This window comes from Corylus avellana, chromosome 1 (genome assembly GCF_965113065.1).
Source record: "Corylus avellana chromosome 1, dhCorAvel1.hap1.2, whole genome shotgun sequence".
Classification (NCBI taxonomy): domain Eukaryota; kingdom Viridiplantae; phylum Streptophyta; class Magnoliopsida; order Fagales; family Betulaceae; genus Corylus; species Corylus avellana.
In genome coordinates, this window is record NC_142490.1 from 3107112 (window position 1) to 3130619 (window position 23508).

The 23508-nt window shown below is 35.6% G+C and overlaps 3 protein-coding genes and 1 pseudogene across 4 annotated transcripts; 1 reads left to right on the forward strand and 3 right to left on the reverse strand.

Annotated features, from left to right (window-relative positions):
• Positions 1 to 2049: 2049 nt before the first annotated feature.
• LOC132172359 (uncharacterized) lies at positions 2050 to 3744 on the reverse strand (annotated as a pseudogene).
• Positions 3745 to 4438: 694 nt separating this feature from the next.
• Positions 4439 to 7110, forward strand: LOC132172208 (pentatricopeptide repeat-containing protein At3g49740). Of its 2 annotated transcripts, XM_059583671.2 has the most exons (2): positions 4439 to 6493; positions 6590 to 7110. In XM_059583671.2, the coding sequence occupies exons 1-2, from the start codon at positions 4498 to 4500 to the stop codon at positions 6682 to 6684; spliced, it is 2091 nt and encodes a 696-aa protein (XP_059439654.2). In that variant the 5' UTR covers positions 4439 to 4497; the 3' UTR covers positions 6685 to 7110. The 2 variants fall into 2 exon arrangements, with proteins under 2 accessions (XP_059439654.2, XP_059439653.2); XM_059583670.2 differs by having other exon boundaries at positions 4439 to 7109.
• On the reverse strand, positions 7110 to 11186 carry LOC132172209 (squalene epoxidase 3-like). The gene is made up of 8 exons (XM_088516645.1): positions 10917 to 11186; positions 10157 to 10268; positions 9084 to 9258; positions 8781 to 8949; positions 8417 to 8635; positions 8059 to 8332; positions 7564 to 7844; positions 7110 to 7267 (listed from the first exon to the last, which is right to left on the reverse strand). Exons 1-8 carry the CDS (start codon positions 11169 to 11171, stop codon positions 7124 to 7126), a joined length of 1629 nt encoding a protein of 542 aa, XP_088372771.1. The 5' UTR covers positions 11172 to 11186; the 3' UTR covers positions 7110 to 7123.
• Positions 11187 to 16634: 5448 nt separating this feature from the next.
• Positions 16635 to 21204, reverse strand: LOC132170410 (squalene epoxidase 3). The gene is made up of 8 exons (XM_059581391.2): positions 20639 to 21204; positions 19806 to 19917; positions 19442 to 19616; positions 19045 to 19213; positions 18592 to 18810; positions 18149 to 18424; positions 17526 to 17804; positions 16635 to 16952 (listed from the first exon to the last, which is right to left on the reverse strand). Exons 1-8 carry the CDS (start codon positions 21185 to 21187, stop codon positions 16800 to 16802), a joined length of 1932 nt encoding a protein of 643 aa, XP_059437374.2. The 5' UTR covers positions 21188 to 21204; the 3' UTR covers positions 16635 to 16799.
• Between the last annotated feature and the right edge of the window lie 2304 nt (positions 21205 to 23508).

The following is a 23508-nucleotide window of genomic DNA, read 5'->3' on the forward strand; positions in this document are numbered from 1 at the left end:
ACCACAAGAAATGTACCTGTGTTTGTTCAAACTCTCCAATTGAGTTCTTCAATATAAGTGAATACGTGTACATGAAATAGTTTAATAAGACATTGCATAGCAAAGAGGGAACATAGGTTAGGTGGGATCTCTTACTAACCTATTGTTAAATGAGCTTTTCATGAGGGTTGATGCGACTATCTTAGAGATATTGTCTCGGATATTCATTGGATGAATCTCATTTGTTCGGATAGGTGTTTGAACGGTCTGAACATTACTTATTCGGATTTTTCGAGCAATTATCTAAGTAGGTAAAACTTGCCCCAATTCTTACTTGAAGTTGCTCTGTAATTTGGATTCTAATGGTATTGTCACCGATTGTGAATTTTTGGCCTATGTGCCACATTACTATAAATTAGTAAGTGGACTAACAAGTTTTCTGAACTAGATAGGAGAAATTTCTTCTAATTTAGTGTACTTTAACATGTTTGGAAAATACACCCAAAAACACTCAAGGGTTTAAACATTCCAGTTGAGTTGGCAAAGAGTAGCTGCAGTCTATGTTGTGCTAAAGTTGATAGGCCCTAGCTTGGGGAGTTAGTTAAAGTTCGTGTTCTTCTTGTTTTCTTAATATTTGAAATATGATTTATTAATGAGAAAAAATGCTTTTTATTTTCAAAAAATTACTTATTTAAATTTTGCCTTCTACTTTATTTACTCAAATGGGAACAAGAAGATTTTGAGATGGTGTGAGATACATAATTCAAAGATGTTGCCTTATTGTAGGAGTTGGTAGATTAACTGTTTACCGCTTACTAACCGCCATCAAACCATCACTGATCAACAACCGACTTCTAGCGGTCAGTAGGCAGAATAAAAATATTGTTTCGACATCGGTTCGGTTTGGTAGGCGGTATAATTTGTTTTTTTTTTTTTTTTAAGTAAATTTTATCTGGTAACTTTCCTTATTGTGTTTGTCTAGCTGATTTGTGGTTGTCATTTTGGTCTGTATTCCATAAATTTACTTCTTCTTCTTTTTTTTTCATTTATAAAACATTTTCTTTACTAATTATATAGTTTCAAGGAAGTTAATAAATCTTAACATAAAAAACTTATAATCAACTACCTATTAACCAACTAATCAAAAAAGTCAAAATTATTTATTGTTGGTATGAAGTCAGTTAATTAAACAACTTAACCAACTTTTACGAATCGATAGGCGTAAATACTCCTCTCAACACCAACCGAACCGATAGTCATCCTTACCTCGTTGGTTAACTTTAGGCCACGCTAATTAGTATTTGGTAAAGGATGTGGCTGTTGTGGAGACTTGTGTCCTCTAATACTTTGTACTCTTTTGTGTTGGTATGTTGCCTGGTCAGTGTTGATGCCGTTTACGTGTGGGGATTAATTTCTTTGAGTATTTGACCACAATAAAAAAATACTAAAAATATTTTTGTTGTCTCATATCGGTTACAGAAATACAATTATACAAAGAAAGAAACATTTCTATTATCTTCTATTCGTTAAAATTGGAACACGATTTCCTTATGTCCCGTCATGGAACACGTGTCCCAATCTTAATTATCTTACTATATGTTGTAACACTTGACTAAATTCAATGCCTCTATTCTAAGAGATTGATACTTTGTATTCTTCATTGTCTAATTTTCTATCATTTACAACTTACAATTTAAGAGAGATGGGAATTAAGGTAGTTTGGCCTATGGCCTACGTCCACACATTAAAGCTTTTTATTGACTACATCTTTTCTTGGTATTTTTTTTTTTTTTTTTTTAATAGAAAGAGGGGAAAAGGGTTACATGGGAGGATCTTTCCCACTTCTGATCCGCAAGGAAGAGAGAATAGGAGATCCCTTGGGAATGCTTCCAAAAATAAGATGGGAAGCGACCCATTGAGCTAAAGCATGTGCACGACAATTGGCACATCTAGACACTTTCAAAGCATTCCAACTAGACACTTGGTATATTTAATGGTATACAATATTTTATTTATAGAGAACAAGTATTTCTACTTCTACATTAACATCAATAAACTTAATGTATCATTTATAACTTGTGTTACTTGAGTTTTCGTAACTCTTGACTATTGAGTTTATTGTCTCTTGAATTATTCTAACTTTTAAATCTTGAGTTTTTGTATATTGAGTTATTATAACTCTTGAGACTGCAAGGTAACCTAATCACTGTATTGTAAATCCTAACATACTGACACCAATCTTCCGCATCTCCTCCACAAGCTCCATGCACTCTTCCAGCTGTTCCTTCTTCTCATGAGCAATCATGATATGCAAATAAGTTGTCTGATTTGGAGTATGTCCCTGCTGTATCATACTATCCAAAAGCTCATAACTCTTATCAATCTTCCCCCACTTGCAAAACCCACTAATCAAGGTAGTGTACGTCACAACGTCAGCCTCCCATTCACTCCTCTGGCTCTCAACCAAAATCCGCATTGCCTCCTCCATTCTCTCCTGCCCACAAAGCGCCTGAATCAAAATAGTATAGGAAGTCGCATTCGGTTCACAACCCTTCCTCTTCATCTCCTTCAAAAGATCAAAAGCATCACTCATCTTCCCCACTTGAGCATACCCACTAAGCAAATTGTTATAAACCACAATGTCCGGCTCAAACCCGGCCTCTCTCATCTGCACCAACACAAACTTGGCCTCCATAAGCTTCCCTTCTCTACACCAACCATACAACAATGACGTAAAATGCTTAATTGTCGGCCTAAACCGAACCCTCATATCCTCAAACAACAATGCAGCTTCCTTAACACTACCATTTTTGCACAAAGCGTCCAACAAATACCCAAACACATACTCATCAGGCTCACAGCCATACTTTGGCATCTCATCCAATACTTCAATCGCTTTCTTAACCATCCTGGCGGAGGCAAACCGCCTCATTAGAACTACAAACACTTCTGGGGAAATCAACTGGGGATTATCCCTCCTCATTTCCTCAATCAAAGCCCAAACAGCACCGAATTGCCTCATTTTCCCTAAAATCTTTATCATAGATTTATACACTTCAAAGCTATGCCTGTATCCGGGCTGCTTCGAAGCCCAAACGAAAAACCGGTACCCCAAGTTCCCGGCATCGCCGCAGCGATTCAATACGCGCTCAGCAAAACCCGAACGCATAACAACACCGGATTCTACCAAAGCGAGCTCCAATTTGGGAACCCTCGAGTGGAATTTCTTTAAGATTCTATATACCTTTTCGACATCGGCGGCAAACTCGTCGTGCTCTGTTTGTGGGTCTGATCGTCTGGGTGATTTTGAAGGCGAACTAGCCCAAACCCAGTTCTTGCAGCGTCTGATAGATGATTGCGGTTGCTCTGGCTGTGGGTCTTCTACGGCTTGGGTTGAATTGTGTTGGGTTTTGGGGAAGACCCATTTGAGAGTGTGAGGGATGGGATTGGGGAATTTCATGGTGTGTGGAGTGTGACGCCGCGTGAAGGAGGTTGAAGGGCTGATTTGATTTGGAGGAATAGAGGAAGTGAGGGTGATTATTGAAGAAAGTCATGGTTTTAGAAGATAATCTCTGCATTTTCGTTTGTGGGTCTGCAACTACAGCTCAGCTTGCTTGGCTTTCACTGATTTTACTACTTACCCACAAAAAAATAACGAAGAAGAACAGAATATAACTCTCAAATTTTCTAATTTTCTCTCCTTTTCTTGGAATCTCAAATCTCTCAAGTCTTGGTTACTTGTTGGGGGACCTATTCAAAGCTCGCCTGAAGCAAAGCAGTAACAAGGAGGGGAAACTTCATAAAGGCGGTTTCCGCTGCGTAGCTGCTGATAAATATGCAAAGACATTTGAAAGAATAATTAGTGATTTTTTGATATTTTATGAACACCAATCCTATGTTAAAATGGAAACATGACCTTAAATAAGACCAATGGGGTGGAATTTTTAGAATTGATTCTGATTTCTGATCCATTGTGATTAAGATTACTAATAAAACAATCTTATTTTACTCAAATCTCTTCCAACATATAACCTTTTTTTTTTGGTTCTTTCCTAAGCCTTCCAACATATAACTTAAACCAAAGGGGATTTACCCCCACAAAATAAAATTTGGATTATAAAATAAATTTTTTTTTGGCATATTTGAAATTACGTTTGAGTGGTCTAAAAGTGCTTTTAACATTCAAAAAATCTGTTTGAAAAAAAAAAAAAGTAATCGTTTGGTAAAAAATAATCTTTTTGAATGTTTTTAACACTAAAAAAGGTAATTGTTTGGTAAAAAAATTAAAAACACTTTTAAAGATTAAAAAAACTTAAAAATAACAACAACAAAAAAAACACTTATGCAAAAACTTAAATTTTTATTTTTTTTATTTTTTACTAAAAAGCTCAATCCTAAACAGGTTCCATATAATATAATGCCGGTTCCATATAATATAAAGCTTCTTATATGAAAACATTCATACCGTGCTGCCGGCTACAAGCCTACAATAACAGCAAAAAGAACAAAAAATGAGTGATGAAGCTCACGCTTATCAAAAGCACCGCCAAACAACAACGGCAACTTGTTAAGCTCAACCAATTGCTCGCAAAGCTCACTCGCTCAAACCGTTGCTCCGATTGCCTCCGCCTATTCACCCAAATCCACTCGTCCCAATACCCCAAACCAGACCACTACACCTTCTCCGCCGCTATCACCGCTTGCGCGAATCTCCGGGAGACGGCATTCGGAAACCAGCTCCACGCCCATGCTGTATCCACGGGCCTCAGAGCCTACCCTCACGTTGCAAATACTCTGCTTTCGCTTTATGCTAAAGCGGAGGATTTGGATTCGGTGAGACGGGTCTTCGACGAGATTGAGAACCCGGATGTTTATTCGTGGACGACGGTGTTGTCAGCGTGTACAAAGCTTGGGTGCGTTGAGGATGCGTGGGAGGTGTTTGATAAAATGCCGAGGAAGGAGGTGGCGGTTTGGAATGCAATGATTACGGGGTGTGTGGAGAATGGGTATACGGAGGTTGCTGTTCGTTTGTTTAGTGAAATGCATAGGGTGGGTGTTAGGCATGACAATTACAGTTTTGCTAGTGTTTTGAGTGCGTGCTCTGTAAAGGCATTGGGTTTAGGGAGGCAGTTGCATTCGTTCGTATTCAAAACAGGGTATTTAGTTAGAGCCTCGGTGGTTAATGCTCTGCTTACGATGTACTTTAATTGTGGACGCGTTGCCAATGCTTATGAGGTATTTGAAGAAGTAGAAACTGAGGTATATGATCAGATTACTTTTAATGTGATGATAGATGGTTTGTTAAGCGTGGGAAGAAATGAAGAGGCCTTGGAAGTGTTCAGAGAGATGCAAGAGGCTTCTCTCAGTCCTACTGAGTTGACTTTTGTGAGTGTGATGGGATCGTGTTCATCTGCAAGAGTCGGACATCAAGTACATGCCGAAACGATCAAGATGGGTTTTGAAGCATGTACATCTGTGAGCAATGCGACTATAACCATGTATTCCAGTTGTGGGGATTTACATGCTGCTCAGATGGTGTTTGAGAGACTGGAGGAGAAGGATCTTGTCTCATGGAACACCATGATTTCCAGCTACGCTCAAGGGAATTTTGGTAAATCAGCAATCTTGGCCTACATGCAAATGCAAAGGGCAGGAACTGACCCTGATGAGTTTAGTTTTGGAAGCTTGCTGGCAAGGTCAGAGTGCTTAGAAATTGTGGAGATGATACACGCCCTTGCATCTAAAAATGGGCTCTTGTTGCAAATCCAAGTATCAAATGCATTAGTTTCTGGATACTCTAAGCATGGGAAGATAAAGCAGGCTTATCAAATATTCCACAATATCTACCCCAGAAATTTGATATCCTGGAATACTATTATTGCAGGGTCGTTGTTAAATGGATGTCCAATACAGGGCTTAGAACAATTCTCTCAATTGCTGAATACAGAACTAAAGCCGGATGTGTATACCCTCAGTCTTGTTTTGAGCATTTGTGCAAGCATTTCATCCTTGCAACAGGGGAAACAGGTTCATGGTTATATTGTCAGATCCGGGTTATTTTCAGAGACGTCATTGGGTAATGCCCTCCTGACAGCTTATGCAAAATGTGGGGTTTTAGATTGGTCTTTGAGAGTGTTCAACGCAATGGTTGAAAGAGATACAGTTTCTTGGAATGCCCTAATATCTGCATATGCACAGCATGGGCAAGGAGAAGATGCCGTGAACTGTTTTGAGGCAATGCAAGACTCGTCTGGGGTTGAACCAGATCAGGCAACCTTCACTGCAGTTCTTTCTGCCTGCAGTCATGCAGGTTTAGTTGATGATGGTTCTCGGATTTTCAACTACATGGTGAAAAATTATGGCATGATTCCCGGAGTGGATCATTTTTCTTGCATTGTCGACCTTCTAGGCCGTGGTGGGTATCTTGATGAGGCAGAAAGAATAATGAAGAGTAAGCATGTTGAAACACATCCCAATATCTGGTGGACATTGTTTAGTGCTTGTGCAGCTCACGGTAATATAAGACTAGCAAGAATTATTGCTGGATTTCTTCTTGAAACTGAAGGCAACAATCCATCAATTTATGTGCTTTTGTCAAACATATATGCAGCTGTTGGGCAATGGGAAGAATCAGCTAAGGTCAGGGAATTGATAAAGAGAACTGGGGTGATGAAGCAAGCTGGCTGCAGTTGGATTGGGTCATAAAACCTTAAAAAGCAGTTAAATCAAAATCCTGCAACACGTGGCAAAGAAGCAGAGAAAAAAGAAAGAGGTATGCTACAGTGCAATATAATGCCCTCATTTGACCCATATTTAGTGAGGGAGAGAAGATTGAAATTCAAATTTCAAATTTCAATCTTCTTTTTATGTGATTATCCACCTTCCACGTCACTAAGAATGGGCCAAATGTGGGCATTATATTGCACTGAAACATTTCTCTAAAGAGAAAAAAAGAACGGGGACTTTTTTCGTTCAAAATTTATTCTTTCAATTTAGCTAATAGGATGATTGTTCGTCTAGTTGCATACACTTTCTAGGAGTATCACGAATAAAATAATTGTACAATGTCCTCTAGTAGAACCCTAAAGCGTACAAATCTCTCCGTCATGCAAATTTGTTTGCTTGACTACAATAAAGAGAAAAGCTACTCGATGTTTGTGATATCCTTGTAAATGTCACACTTGATAGGAGGAGCTCTAGCTCTATAATATGCCGGAACCATTGCAGGGAGAAACGTCTGCCTCACTCCTTCTGCCTTAATGATGGGAAATATTATACCTGGCGCACCCTGTAAAAGAAGAGAGTCTTTCAATAGGAGTTATAGATGAAATCTTCAATATAGGTATTCATGTTTTTGCTTATACAAGTCAAAAATTGAAGGAAAATGGCTAAACTCAGCACTAAACGCATTGCTGGTGTAGACGTCCATAGTATGAAGCTCGAAGAAAGCAATGGCCATAGGGTAGTCTACTCTTCATTCATGGCCATGGACATTGAAGTGGTACAAAAAAACAAGAGAAGAAAAACTATCTGCACGACTTGCCATTTTACAACAATCAACCAAAAAGGATAAAAATTACGCACCGAAATCAATCTAACACCAATCCACATGCGTCTAGGCGAAGGATATGGTAGTAGCAGACCACCAACACCGTATATTGCCACAGCAAAAAAGTGGAGAAATAAACTTAATGGACGAGGGTTCAGACCAGACAGTAAAGCCACCGGCCTTGTCGAAAATATGCCTCCAAGGCTTAAATAGTCAAAACATGCTTGCCGCATCTCTTTCCTTGCAGGATCAGGCGAAACAGAAAATACCTTATAGAGGGCACCGGCCAGAGTATTTATTGTCGACGCCACTGGTTGCAATAACAACCATATCATACAATAAGTTATACAATGTGAAAAATAACATCCCTTGGACATAAAAGGTTCCTTGACTTCCAACAATTTAGGAACTAAACATGACACATGTTTCAAAAGTACAGCATAAGATTTGTAATATTATCATGACTATTTTTAATCTTGGGTTCTAAACAAACAATGGAAACAACCCTTTTGTCTAGAAAGCTTATACCTTGCGCAAGGTGTAAAAGGATTCGAGATATTTGGACAATGAACCTGCGTCATTAAGGTTACGCAGGGGCTTGAGAAGATCTCTGAGCACAACAATATCAGATAATGCCACAGTCATCCCCCCACCAGTTAAAGGATGACGCATGTTGAAAGCATCACCAATTAAGAGGGCTCCGGGAGTAGGATGTGGATCGGCTGGCATGCTTCTATTTGGCATAGTTCTAATATTTCCTTTATAAACTGCAGATATGAAGGCATCATGAAGCTCAGATGGAATCTGCAACAGAAGTAATTCTCAAGATTAATCCAAGGTAAAGAACATACTTGATAAGCTAAGATCATATATGCAAAGAAGAGATACCTGTGGAGCCACCACCGTTTTCAAATAGCTGGCCATCTCTCCAGTAGCAACAGAAGGCAATTTCTGCCCGGGTACATCAACCAAACATCGAACCTCTGTACTACTGATTGGATAAAACAAGATTGGTGAAGGGTCTGCCAAAATGACATGCCCATGATTTGCAAATGGAAGTTGACAGTTCTCCAAGACTAAACCCACAAAACACGAGGGCACGTCTACCTGTTAAAAATAACATGTAAATGTATATGGAAACAGACAATGCTATATTCTCTAGATGCTGGATAAAAGTCTATAAAACCAGCAATCATTTTCCAAATCAATTTTAACCACATGAAGCAAAATGTTACCAATTAGATAGTTTCACCTTCGGGTTACAAAGGGTGCGGCGCAGATTTGAGAAGCAACCATCACACACAACTGTAAGAGGAGCATAAGCTTTATGTTGTTGACCATCCTTAGATTTGTACTGAACCCCCCTAACAACCCCATTTTCTTCAAGAAGGGATGTCACTGTTCCTTGCTCCAATTGTACACTGAAAAACAGATTGAACATGAAAAAGGGCACAGAAAAAAAAATGTTTCGAGTACATTGCAAAACCTTAAACTGACTTGAAGAAGAATGAAACTTTACTATGCTACAGTGAAGTAAGAAGGCAAAAAAGAATACTTGGAAAGAGTGGCGGCTTTTTCTCTCATCCTTCGGATAAAACGTCCATTGTGGAAGCTCCTCCCAGCCATATCAGAATTAAATTTTTCAAAGGGATAAGACAGTCTAGCATTCTTTCCATCCTTGAAGAGAGCATATCCAAGCACTCGCTGAGCATCAATTTCCTCCAAGCAATCTGATGTCAAACAACATGCCAGAATTCACAACAAAAAACAAGTCTTGAGTACTCAATACATATCATATCCAACTAATTCTCTGATGGAACAAAAGTTAGTTCACAACCATGTTCTGCAATTATCCTCAGAATTTTCGTTATACTCAATGAATACTATAAATTACAATAAGGAGGTTAATTAGCTTCCATGAATACCTTCGAGGCCCAATTCAATTAATTTCAGGTATCCTCCAGGCTGAAGAAGCTCACCGACAATTCGGTCCGGCTCTGTCAAGTCTCTTTCTATCACATGAACCCGTCTGCCATCCTGCAATTAGTAGCAGAATAAATATGATTCCACTTGAAAAAAGCAATAATCAACAATTTCAAGTTAAATGGTCGTTAAAAACTTGCATGCAAAGCAGGTGAGTAAGAAACAAAAACTTGCAGCAAGATTTGTACAGCAAACTATACGGCGCTAATTCTGCCCATATCATCATCATTCATTAAGATCAACAAGCTCCCGTTCACACGCAATATGCGTTCAAGCCCACAAAATTGAATCACCTACCCATTACACTTGCGGCATCTACTCCCACACACATCCACCACCCCAGAAATTCATAACAGGATCCCATTATGGCATTATGCCAAATTCATGAATTTGATCAGTGTCATGAATTTGATCATTATCCCATTATGGCATCAATTTCCTCCAAGCAATCTGATGTCAAACAACATGCCAGAATTCACAACAAAAAACAAGTCTTGAGTACTCAATACATATCATATCCAACTAATTCTCTGATGGAACAGAAGTTAGTTCACAACCATGTTCTGCAATTATCCTCAGAATTTTCGTTATACTCAATGAATACTATAAATTACAATAAGGAGGTTAATTAGCTTCCATGAATACCTTCAAGGCCCAATTCAATTAATTTCAGGTATCCTCCAGGCTGAAGAAGCTCACCGACAATTCGGTCTGGCTCTGTCAAGTCTCTTTCTATGACATGAACCCGTCTGCCATCCTGCAATTAGTAGCAGAATAAATATGATTCCACTTGAAAAAAGCAATAATCAACAATTTCAAGTTAAATGGTCGTTAAAAACTTGCATGCAAAGCAGGTGAGTAAGAAACAAAAACTTGCAGCAAGATTTGTACAGCAAACTATACGGCGCTAATTCTGACCATATCATCATCATTCATTAAGAACAAACTCCCGTTCACACTAGTTCGAATCCCCCTCCCCCTCTTGTGTTACATGTCAAAAAAAAAAAAAAAAACTCCCGTTCACACGCAATATGCGTTCAAGCCCACAAAATTGAATCACCTACCCATTACACTTGCGGCATCTACTCCCACACACATCCACCACCCCAGAAATTCATAACAGGATCCCATTATGGCATTATGCCAAATTCATGAATTTGATCAGTGTCAACAATATATAACAGAAACTAAAAAAGTTAAGAAAATTCATTGGAAAAAGTTTTCATAACAACCATGCAAACATATACTTTCCAGAATTCCCCAATTCCTTTAAGTCAAAGCTGGGAAACCAACAACAAAATTCGATAATTAGAAATGACCCACCAATTTTCAGAACCATTAGAAAAAAAATTCGACTAAAAAAAAAAATCTTTTTTTTTAAAAAGAAAAGAAAAGAAAACGTTACCTTGGCGAGGGTGTAAGCGAGGGCGGAACCGGCGACACCGGCGCCGACAATGATGACGTCGGTGCCGGAGCCGTTAACGGGACGGCATTCTCCGTCGGGGAAGCTCTCTTTCGCGCATTCTTGTGGAAAAGTCATCTTCTTTGTCTTTCTCTTATTGGCATTGCTATTGTTAGTGCGACGGAGAGTGTAGAGAAGGACGAAGCCGAACAGGGAGGCAAAGAAAGTCCAGAGCACGTGCTGATGGATGACAGACATTTCCTTCCTCGGAACAAAACAATGGAACCAAGAAGAAGAAGAAGATTAACAACAACAACAACAACAATGGGCTGGGATGAAAAGCTCTCCTTTTCCCTCTACCTCTGGGGAATGCTGGCTCTAGTCTTGCTTCTTCTGGGAGTTATGGGGGTCGGCTGATAGTGTGGATTTATTATGTTGGACCAGAGAGAGAGATTGTAGGAGGAAAGGGTGTGATGGTGAAGTTGATATGGTGACGGGTGGCATGGGATTGTCAATGCGAACGTGATTCGTGAATGTGTGGGAGGAAGTTGTAGGAGAATGCGTGAGGGACTGACGTGGCGCTTGTCTTTTCGGCCATTTTTCTTAAATAAAACAGGAAAAAATTCACTTTACTCTCATTAAGTTTTAGAAATTTTTCAATTTGAACCCCAAAGTTTAAAAATTGACAATGTACCCCTTAATGTTTTAAAAATTTTCAATTTAAACCTTCGATTACTAATTTCCGTCAAATTGGACGAAAATCTATGAAATTACCTAATTACCTTCAGACTTTTTTAAAAGAATTTTCGTCCAATTTAACGGAAATTAGTAACGGAAGGTTTAAATTTAAATTTTTTGAAACATTAGGGGGGTACATTGCCAATTTTTAAACTTTGAAGTTTAAATTAAAAAACTCCTGAAACTTCAGGGGAATAAAGTGAATTTTTTCCAATAAATAAAATGAGCTTGAAACCCGTGCAATGCACTGATTGTTTTTAAAAATAACAGCAAGGAAAATAATAATAATAATAATTAATTAATGCATAAATGACAGGAAGAAAAAAAAAAAAAAAAAAAAAAAGGCGTTCTATAATGCTTTAAAGAAAAAGAAAAGCATTGAGAGACCCTTTACAACAATACAAATGCTCAAGTTGTATTTTTTCTAATTAATAAAAGAAAAAAATGCTCAAATTGTATTACATATGAAAAATATAATAAACTCGTATTAAAAAGAGACTCTGAAACAATAATAATAATAATAATAATAATTAATTATTATAATGGGAAAAAAATATCAAAAGACTGTAAAAGATTAAAGAGATGATAGTTTTGTATTTTTAAATCCCAAATTCTTATATTTATCGAATCAATAAGTAATGAAAAAGAAAAAAGGTTTTAAACAAAAAGTTCGTTGTCAAAAGAAAACGAAAAATAGGTGAAACGATACACAAATTCAACTACCTCTTGCAGGAGAATCCAATTGGTGATGTGGGTGGGAGTTTTAGAGATAAAGAGAAACATTGGGAACATAAGAACAACAAAACCTTTAAATCCATTAGAGAAAAGAAAGCAACAATAACAAATAACAATGAAGCCGAAGGTTCTAAAGCAATCGTTTACAAATATAAAGCACGTATGTGTTGCTCTAAAGACCGAAAAAATTTAACAACAAATTTCTATATTCAATTCAAATAGAACATATAATATTATGTTAAGCAAAAAGTGAAATATTAGCATAATATATTGTTGACATCATATTTCAACTAAATACATGTCTTTCAAATTATAAAAATATATCTACGCGTATTGCAATTGAATTCTCAATGAAGCAAAAGAAATAAAATGCCACATGTCACAATGTTAGCCTCTCCTATCTAAAACTCCCCTATTATAAAATAACGTTGTAATCCCAAAAAAAAACAAAGAACAAATAGTAAAAAGCACTTTAGATAATGGTAAGTAATTACCTAATTAAGGATTATAGCAATAGTTTTAGTGACATTGTTTTGAAATAGTCTGTATAATTTTTTTTTAGGTGAATGAGGTGTTTTTTTAAAGACTTAAAATAAAAATAATAGTTGTAACTACCTTTGAAGACATTGTGTTCAAATTCCAAATAACATATATATGTACAATTTTGTGACTTTTGCATTAATTCCCGCTGTTAAAATCGTCCTACAAAATTTTTATTATTTTTTCCAAGGCATGGCAAAAAAAATATATATATATGAACACAGGAAACGCCCTAAAATATGTGATTCACATTAAAGTAGGAGTGCATTTGCTAAATTTGCTTAACTACATGATACTATGTATAATTTTGTTGTGTAATTCTTTTAACTAAAGAGTATGATCAAAGAATGCAATAGTAAAGAGTATAATTACATAACCAAGAAAATCTATTTAAAAAAAAATACTACACTCACAACAGTCTGAAATGAATGCTTGAAAAAAAAAAAAAACGAAACTAAATAAAAATTTTCATTGAAACATTTGCATAGTGATTATAGAACATTATTAAGGACGGTTACTAGAACAATATAATTAATGGAGCAAATTAATTGGCTTCCAAGTTTCGAGGAGCCCAACACATGTATGATCCTAAAAGGGATACACGAATCAAGTGGGTTGTGGGTAACCAAATCTTTAAGGCTAGATTGACATTTAGCCTTTGAGAGACAAAGAATGAGGCAGATAGAAATTAGATTATCAACAATAAAGGAGCAAGCAGTCCATCCACTGCGCTTGGATCTACGGACTAGATTCCTTCTCAGATCTACCGTCCCATCCTTAGTGTAATCATCAAGACTCAAGAGCTTCTTCTTTCGTAGCCATGCTTTTGGTTGCAGTCACCAATCTTACTTGCGGTAGAAGGTGGTGAGTTATATGGAAACTGATAAATGGTGGGGATGAAGAGAGGAATAGGGAGACGATAGATTCTTATTTGGTATTTGGGGTGTTTGAAGAATGTGGGTAGAAAACTTGAAGGTTTGTGATCACACAGTTTAATTGGACAGTTATTTAATGTTTCCAATGTTTACACCGGTATAAAAGAAAACTGAGAAGACGGTTAACTAAACTAACAATGTTTCACTTTCATCTCAAGTATTTTATTTTGAAAACTCCTCTATTATATAGATTAGATTAGATATTAGATAATGTGGGGATAAAGTGATAATAACAATGTTTGATGGCAATTGAGATTGTGAAAGAGAGTTATTCGAAAAAAAAAAACGTGTTTTGATTTTAAAAATTTAAAGCATCGTTTTTTTTTTTTTTTTAATATTTATTACTTGTCAGATAAATGGAATGCCACATGTCATGATGTTAGCATTTCCTACTTAAAACTCAAAAAAACTCAAACGCACAGTTTCATTTAATATACTAATTTGACAGTTAAATAAAACGCCACATGTCACGATGTTAACCTTTCCTGTCTAAAACTCTCCTATTATATATAGGAGCTTATAACCCGCGGTTTTTTTTTTTTTAATTTACTTGTAAGGTCTTTAAGAGATTATTTGTAATTACTAACTAATTTCCTTCTCTTCATGCACTTCTTAACTCAAGAGCATAAACAAAAACCTAACCATAAGATATAGGAAGAAGTCCAGCAAACAGATTTTTTTTTTTAATTCAACCATACTTTCGCATTATAACGTTAAAAAAAACTATTTGTAGAATAGAAGTAAAAAATATTATAAAAATTATAACAAAAATTAAGGACCCAAAATGAAATCCGAAGCACAAAACTACATTTAAAATAAATAAATAAATAAAATAAAGACAAACAGACAAACTATTAGTATTTAGCATTCTCCGCTACATTATTTACCATTTTTTTTTAACACAACCCTTGCAAGCACAATTTCCAAAACCGAATCAAAATTAATACTAATTTAATAAAAAATAATTGACTTTTTCATATATTTTTCTCAATTCCAATGAAATTCATATGTATAGGAAGTAGTCATGTTAATTAGATATTTTTTCTTTTGACCATCGTGCGTATATATAACGTAAAAGAAACTACTTTTACAACAAAAGTAAAAAATACTATAAAAATTAAAACAAAAATTATAGACAAAACAATGGAATCAAAAGCACAAAACCACCAAAAAATAAAAAACAAATAGACTATTTATCATTCTCTACTACATTATTTATTATTCTCTTTGAACACACCCCTACAAACGCAATTTACATAACCCAAACATTTTTTTTTTTTTAAAAAAAAAAGGACATATTTCATCAAATAAACTAATTGCAAAATAAAATTAACAACGATTAAAATCGATCTTCAATATCTATCGATCAAGGAGAGAGATCCAGAACTAATGGTGTGATACCTACTATATCTCAATACAAATAAAATCCATAAATTCTGAACATTCAAAAAAAAAAAAAGGAGAGAGCAAAATAAACATAAACAAATAAGGGAAAAGTCCACATAACCCCCTCAAACTACCACTCAATTGACAATGTCCCTCCCAAACTTTCAATTATGACAATGTCCCCCTTAAACTACCAAAAATTGTCAATGCTCCCCCCAATGACGAAACTACCCTTACTAAAATAAAAACAAAAAATAATAAAACTTCTAGAAAAAACCTAAAACTAATTATAAAAAATCCAAAGGGTAGAAAATTAATTTTTTTTTTTTAAAAAAAAAATCCTTTTTATAAGAAAAAAATTAAAAATTTTCTATTTTTTTTGTTATAAAAATTTCGTTTTTTATTTTGTTCTATAAATTTTTTAAAATAAAATTTCAGTTTTTTTTTTAAATATTCTTTTTTTTAAAAAAAAAAATATTCTTATAAAAAAATTAAAAAATTTCGTTTAAAAACTAATTTTTTTTTTTTAAAAAAAAAATTGTTCTTTTGAAATTAAAATTTTTTGACAATGTTTTGGTAGTTTAGGGGGGACATTGTCACAATTGAAAGTTTGGGGGGGACATTGTCAATTGAGTGGTAGTTTGAGGGGGTTATGTGGACTTTACCCAACAAATAATTTAACTCAACATTTAATGCAATAAAATAAATCATCTCCCATAAGGTTCAAATATGCTTCATTATGTGTTTAGTTTTTCGAAAGAGTCTATTTCTTTTATGTACGGACAATCAATATTTTGCTCTTAAAAAGAAGAAAAAAAAAAAAAACCCCATGGAAATCCGAATAAATCACACACAAGGAAAAAAAAAAAAAAATCACATAAAACATTCAAATGAATTAAAATATAAGAGCTATTATATTTCAACACAAATAAAACCCATATAATTTTTAACATTCGAAATGAATTCTGAGCAAAATAAACAAAACATTTTTTTTAATATATATAAAATAAAACAAAATCTTTAGATGAACGAAATAAAAAATTATAAATAAAAAAAATAAAGCAATAAGAAAAAAGGAAAACAAAAAGTTATATCCACATGGGATTAACATACGTTGTAATCTCAATTAGAAATTTATATATTCATAATATATGCTCTATTGGTTGTTAGAGCCATTGTAATAAATAAATCGAAAATAAATTCAATAGGCTAAATAACACATGATTCCTAAACCTGATGATATAAACCTGATGTTGGATGGTTTAAGATTTTAACATTCTAAGATATAATATAAGTAAAATGACAATATATATATGAGTTTGAACAGATTATTGAACTCAGTGATAAACTCGAGTTTGACTTTGAAATAAAATTAAACGAACCAAACTTGAAGATTGAAAACTCTTTTTTTATTCAGAATGGATTCCTGTAAGCAAGGAGAAATACATATTTTTGAGTTTTAACTTCTAACAGAATATTGTTGATCCAGTTGAATACACTTTTTAGCAATATCAAGGAATAAAACTGTTGTATAAGGTCCTCTGTGGAAGCCTCAAGCTTCTTGGTCTTTGCTAGCTACATCCTTTTGGAGGTCGCACTTAACGGGAGGAGCTCTAGCTCTATGATATGCCGGAACGGTTGCAGGGAAGAACATCTGCCTCACTCCTTCTGCTTTGATGATGGGAAATATTATACCTGACGCACTCTGCAAAACACAAATTTGTTCAATAAGAATTATAGAAGAAATTTTCAACATAGATATTCATGTTTTCCCTTATATCAGGATCACAGGCACTTGAGATTCTGAGAACATTTCTTGCTTATTTTGGAGTAAAAAAAAAAAAACTTGTGTCAAAGAAAACTACAGTACTTGCAAAATGGCAGCGAAACAAGTGGTTTTAGGAACAGTTCATTTGATCAAAGTCCTAACACATAAATAATTCAAAGAAGCAAATTATACTATATCCTACTGCTTTACGTTAAAAGTGAAGTTATTGTGTTTTCACTTTTTATCATTGTGCTTAGTTATGTTCATGGCTAACAATATAAAGAAAAGATTATTAAAAGAACTAAAAAACAGCATAAAATTTGAGAAGAAAGTCTGAGGTACAGCTTGGACAAATGCAATCTCGTGACTGGCTAAATTCAACACAAAATGCATTGGCAGTGTTATGAGACATTCATGGTCTGAGACTCGAAAAGAAAAAAGAGAAGAAAAACTATCTGCACGACTAGGCATTCTACAACAATCAACCAAAAAAGGATAGAAACTACACACCAAAATCAATCGTGCTCCAATCCACATGCGTTTAGGTGAAGGAAATGGTAGTAGCAGACGACCAACCCCATACATTGCCACAGCAAAGAAGTGGAGAACTAAACTTAATGGACGAGGGTTCAGACCGGAGAGTAAAGCTACCGGTCCTGTTGAACATGAGCCTCCAAGGCTTAAATAGTCAAAACATGCTTGGCGCATCTCCTTCCTTGCCTGATCAGGTGAAGCAGAAAACACCTTATAGAGGGCACCAGCCAGAGTATTTATTGTTGATGCCACCGGCTGCAATAACATTCATACCATGCCATAAGTTAGACAATGTGAAAAACAACATCCCTTGAACATAAAAGGTTCCTTGTCTTCCAACAGTTTTGGAGCCAAACATGATCACAGAACAAAGCAATTGCTTAATCACATGTTCCAAAAAGAATTCAGCATAAGATTTTTAATAGTATCATGATGCAATTTTTACTTTGGGTTCTAGACAAACAATGGAAACAGCCCTTCCTTCAAGTGATGATCACTGCCACTTTTCCATCCAATTCTAGTTGCACCACATACAATCAGCAACCAATGCCTACACCGTATACATTTCATTATGATACTTTTTGTTCTAGAAAGCTTACCTTGCGCAAAGTGTAAAAGGATTCAAGATATTTGGACAATGAAGGTGCATCATTCAGGTCACGCAGTGGCTTCAGAAGATCTCGAAGTACAACAATATCAGATAGTGCCACAGTCATCCCACCACCAGTTAAAGGATGACGCATGTTGAACGCATCACCCATTAAGACGGCTCCAGGAGTAGGATGCGGATCTGCTGGCATGCTTCTATTTGGCATAGTTCTAATATTTCCTTTATCAACTGCAGATATGAAGGCATCATGAAGCTCAGGGGGAATCTGCAACAGAAGTTCTCTTGATTAATCCAAAGATATAGGGCATACATGTTCATGTTGAAGCCTAAGTGAAACAAAGATAAAAAAAAAATAAAGAATATAGAAGTACAGCCAACGCTACTAGGCTACAGACTCAATAAGCTAAGATTGTATACAAAAGGAATAGATACCTGTGGACCCACCACAGTCTTCAAATAGTTGGCCATTTCACCATTAGCAACAGAAGGTAATTTCTGACCAGGTACATCAACCAAACAGCGAACCTCTGTACTACTGATTGGGTAAAACAAGATGGGTGAAGGGTCTGCTAAAATGACATGTCCATGATTTTCAAATGGAAGTTGACAGTTCTCTAAGACTAAACCCACGAAACATGAGGGCACATCTACCTGTTAAAAAAAAAAAAAAAATACCATAAGTCAGCCTCAGTAGACTGGAGAAAGAATGTAAATGCCAAACTGCAAGAAGTAGATGTATATGCAAACAGACTTACTGTTCTCTAGATGCCAGATATTAACAGTTATATATTATAAAAGTCTATATAACTAGCAGTCATTTTCTGATTTAATTTTAACCCACCAAGCAAAATGCTACTATTAGATAGTTTTAGATGGTATCTTCACCTTTGGGTTGCAAAGAGTGCGGCGCAGATTTGAGAAGCAACCATCACACACAATTGTAAGAGGAGCATAAGCTTTATGTTCTTGGCCATCCTTGGATTTGTACTGAACCCCTCTAACAGTCCCATTTTCTTCAAGCAGGGATGTTACTGTACCTTGCTCCAATTTCACACTGAATAGAGGATTGAACACGAAAAGGGGCACAGAAAAATAGAAGGATTTTTTTAGTACATTATAAAACCTCAAAATGAATTCAAGAAAAATGAAACATCCGCCAGGAGTGCAGGAAATTGCCTAATTTTTAACAAGCTACAGTGTAGGAGCATTATGGAGTGATGGTAGCAAGTTAGCAACAAACTTTACAATGCTACAGGGAAAAGAAGAACGCAAGAAGGAATACCTGGGAAGAGTAGCAGCTTTTTCTCTCATCCTTTGGATAAAACGCCCATTGTGGAAGCTCCTCCCAGCCACATCTGAATTAAATTTTTCCAAGGGATAAGACAATTTAGCATTCTTTCCGTCCTTGAAGAGAGCGTATCCAAGCACTCGCTGAGCATCAATTTCCTCCACACAATCTGATGCAAAGCACTTGTTTCAGAATTCACAACCACACCCAAGTCTGAGTACTCACGATACCAAATCCAACTAATTCTTTTTGGAACAAAATTTAGTTCACAACAATGTTCTGAAATTATCCTTAAAAAATTTCGTTGTACTTGAAGGTTACTGTAAATGATATCAAGGAGGTTAGCTTCCACGCATACCTTCAAGGCCCAATTCAATTAATTTCAGGTATCCCCCAGGCTGGAGAAGTTCACCAACAATTCGGTCTGGCTCTGTCAAGTCTCTTTCTATCAAACAAACCCGTCTTCCATCCTGCAATTAGTTGCAGAATAAATAAGATTTGACTTGAAAAACATAATAAGTAATAACGCTTGAAAAAGGAAATAATCTATAATTTCAAGTTAAATGGTCGTTCAAAAATTGCATGTCAAGTAGGTGAGGTAGAACACAAAAACTTGTACCAGGATTTGTATAACAAACCATATGGGGCTAATTCTACCCATGCCAGTAAATTATTCATTCAGATGGCTGTAACTTCCTTAGTTCCTTTTAGCATTCATTCAACTGAACAACCTCATTCAATTTTTTTTTTTCTATGCAACCCCATTTAATTAAACTGTTTAATAAACTTCTCCCATACTCATTGTACTTGCATCATCTACTTCCACACACATCCATAACTCCAGAAATTTATAACAGATCCCCCAATAAAATATAATAACGCAAACATTATAAAAAGAAAAAGAAAAATCCCACCATCCCATGATGCCAAATTCATGAATTTGATCAGGTGCCGACGGTAAATAACAATAAAACAGAAATTAAAACGTTAACAAAATTCATTGGAAAAAGTTTCTATAACAGCCAAGACAAGCATATACTTTCCAGAATTCTCTAATTCCTATGGAAAACCAACATCAAAGTTATCATAATCACAAAAGACCCACCAATTTTCGCAACATTACAAAAATAATTCGACTAAAAACTACCAAATGTAAAATTTTTTGTTTTTTGTTTGGAAAGAACACTTTACCTTGCCCAGGGTGTAAGCGAGGGCGGAACCGGCGACACCGGCGCCGACGATGATGACATCGGTGCCGGAGCCGTTAACGGGACGGCATTCTCTGTCAGCGAAGCTCTCTTCCACGCATTCTTCTGGGAAATTCTTCTTCCTTGTCGTTCTTTTGCTGCTATTCCGACGGAGAGTGTAGAGAAGAACGAACCCAAGCAGCGAGGCAAAGAAGGTCCAGAGCACGTGCTGATCTATCAACACCATTTTCTTCCACAGAACGAAACAATGGAACCAAGAAGAAGAAGAAGAAGAACAATGGGTTGGGATCAAAAGCACTCCTTTTCCCTCTACCTCTCTGGGAATGCTGGCTCTCGTTTTGGTTCTTCTGGGCGTTGTGGGGGTTGATGGTGTGGAAAGATTACGTAGGACGAGAGAGATTGTAGGAGGGAATGGGGTTTTATAGAGGAGAGTGCGGCGGTGAAATGGGCGTGACTGTGAATTTGAATGTGAATGTGGGTGTGGATGGTTTAAGGAGGGAATGTGGGTGCTTTTGTAGGAGACTTGGATCATCTGGAAATGGCATTGAGGTTGGGTGAAGAACCGACTTGGTTATTGTCTGTTGGGATTTATTATTATTATTATTATTGTTTAAAATTTTGACTCTTGAGTAAGAGAGAATTAAAGGTTGTCTTTTAGGTTAGCACCCTGCAATTAAGGTCTTTAATATTGACCGCAAGAAATGTACCTGTGTTTGTTCAAACTCTCCAATTGAGTTTCAATATAAGTGAACATGTGTACATGAAATAGTTTAATAAGACATGGCATAGCAAAGAGGGAACATAGGTTAGGTGGGATCTCTTAGTAGCCGATTGTTAAATGAGCTTTTCATGAGGGTTGATGTGACCATCCTAGAGTTATTATCTTGAATTTTTATTGAATGAATGTCATTTATTCGGATAGGTGTTTGAACGGTCTGAACATTACTTATTCGGGTTGTTCGAACAATTATTTAAATAAATAAAACTTACCCAAATTCTCACTTGAGGTTGCTATGTAATATTGGATCCTAATAGGATTGCTACTGATTGTAAATTTTGGCCAATGTGTCACATTACTATATATTAGTAAGTGGACTAACAAATTTTATGAATTAGATTGGAGAATTCTTCTAATTTAGTATACTTAACATGTTTGGAAAATACACCTAAAAACACACGAAAGGATTAAACATTCCAGTTGAGTTCGCAAAGAGTAGCTGCAGTCCATGTTGTGCTAAAGTTGATAGGGCCTAGCTTGGGGTGTTGGTTAAAGTTAGTATTTTTCTTGTTTTCTTAATATTGGAAGTATGATTTATTAATGGGGAAAAATGTTATTTTTTTTAAAAAAAATTAATTATTTAAATTTTGCATTCTACTTTATTTACTCAAATGGGCACAAGAAGATTTTGAGATGGTCTGAGATACATAATTCAAAGATATTGCCTTATTGTAGGGGTGGGTAGATTAACTATTTACTGCCTACCGGTTGCCACCGAACTATCACTGATCGACAACCGACTTCTAGCGGTCGGTAGGTAGAATAAAAATATTGTTTCGATATCGGTTCGGTTTGGTAGGCAATATAATTTTTTTTTCTTTGTTTTTGGGTTAACGAACTTAACTGATTTTTCAAGTAAATTTTATCTGGTAACTTTTCTTATTGTGTTTGTCTAGCTAATTTGTGGTTAGCATTTTGGTCTGTATTCCATAAATTTTCTTTTTCTTTTCATTTATAAAACATTTTCTTTACTGATTATATAGTTTCAAGAAAGTTAATAAATCTTAACATAAAAAACTAATCGACCACCTATTAACCAACTAATCAAAAAGTCAAAACTATTTATTGTTGGTATGAAGTCGGTTAATTAAACAACTTAACTAACTTTTACGAATCGGTAGGCCTAAATACTCCTACCAACACCAACTGAACCGATACCCACACTTACCTCGTTGGTTAACTTTACGACACGTTAATTAGTATTTGGTAAAGGAGTTGGTTAACTTTAGGCCACGCTAATTAGTATTTGGTAAAGGATCAACTGAACCGATACTCACCCTTACCTCGTTGGTTAACTTTACGACACGTTAAATAGTATTTGGTAAAGGATGTGGCTGTTGTGGAGACTTGTGTCCTCTAATACTTTGTACTCTTTTGTGTTGGTATGTTGCCTGGTCATTGTTGATGCCGTTTACGTGTGGGGATTAATTTCTTTGAGTCTTTGACCACAATAAAAAAATACTAAAAATATTTTTGAAAAATGTTCGAGGATTTATTCTTTTGTGTTCCTTTTTCTTCTTCATAGAAATAGTTTGGTGTTTCATATCGGTTACAGAAATACAATTATACAAAGAAAGAAATATTTCTATTATCTTCTATTCGTTAAAATTGGAACACGACTTCCTTATGTCCCGTCATAGAACACGTGTCCCAATCTTAATTATCTTACTATATGTTGTCACACTTGATTAAATTCAATGCCTCTATTCTAAGAGATTGACACTCTTTTACAAAGTGTTATTTATTGTCTAATTTTCTATCTATTAGAACTTATAATTTAAGAGAGATGAAAATAGAGAATAAAGACTCAGAGAATTAAGGTGGTTTAACCTATGGCCTACCGCCTACGTCCACACATCAAAGCTTTTTATTGATTACATGTTTTCTTTGTGGTATACAATACTTTCTATTTGTAGAGAAATAGTAGAAATGTTACAAGTATTTCTACTTCTACATTAACATCAATAAACTTAATGTATCATTTGTAACTCTTGTTACTTGAGTTATTGTAACTCTTGACTCTTGAGTTTTTTGTCTTTTGAATTACTGTAACTCTTGTTTCAATACGCCCCTGC

Bases quoted from the DNA above. Each gene is read 5' to 3' on its own strand.
- LOC132172208 (XM_059583670.2), top strand. From the start codon at position 4,498: ATGAAGCTCACGCTTATCAAAAGCACCGCCAAACAACAACGGCAACTT.
- LOC132172209 (XM_088516645.1), bottom strand. From the start codon at position 11,171: ATGTCTGTCATCCATCAGCACGTGCTCTGGACTTTCTTTGCCTCCCTG. The intron at 8,950-9,083 runs GTATTCTTTTTT...TCTGTTTTTCAG, and splicing joins AAAGCCGCCACTCTTTCCAA to TGTACAATTGGAGCAAGGAA. The intron at 7,845-8,058 runs AGGTATAAGCTT...GGTTGTTATTGC, and splicing joins ATCCTTTTACACCTTGCGCA to AACCAGTGGCGTCGACAATA.
- LOC132170410 (XM_059581391.2), bottom strand. From the start codon at position 21,187: ATGATCCAAGTCTCCTACAAAAGCACCCACATTCCCTCCTTAAACCAT. The intron at 19,214-19,441 runs GTATTCCTTCTT...TCCTCTATTCAG, and splicing joins AAAGCTGCTACTCTTCCCAG to TGTGAAATTGGAGCAAGGTA. The intron at 16,953-17,525 runs GTGTGTAGTTTC...TGTGTTTTGCAG, and splicing joins TTGGAGCACGATTGATTTTG to AGTGCGTCAGGTATAATATT.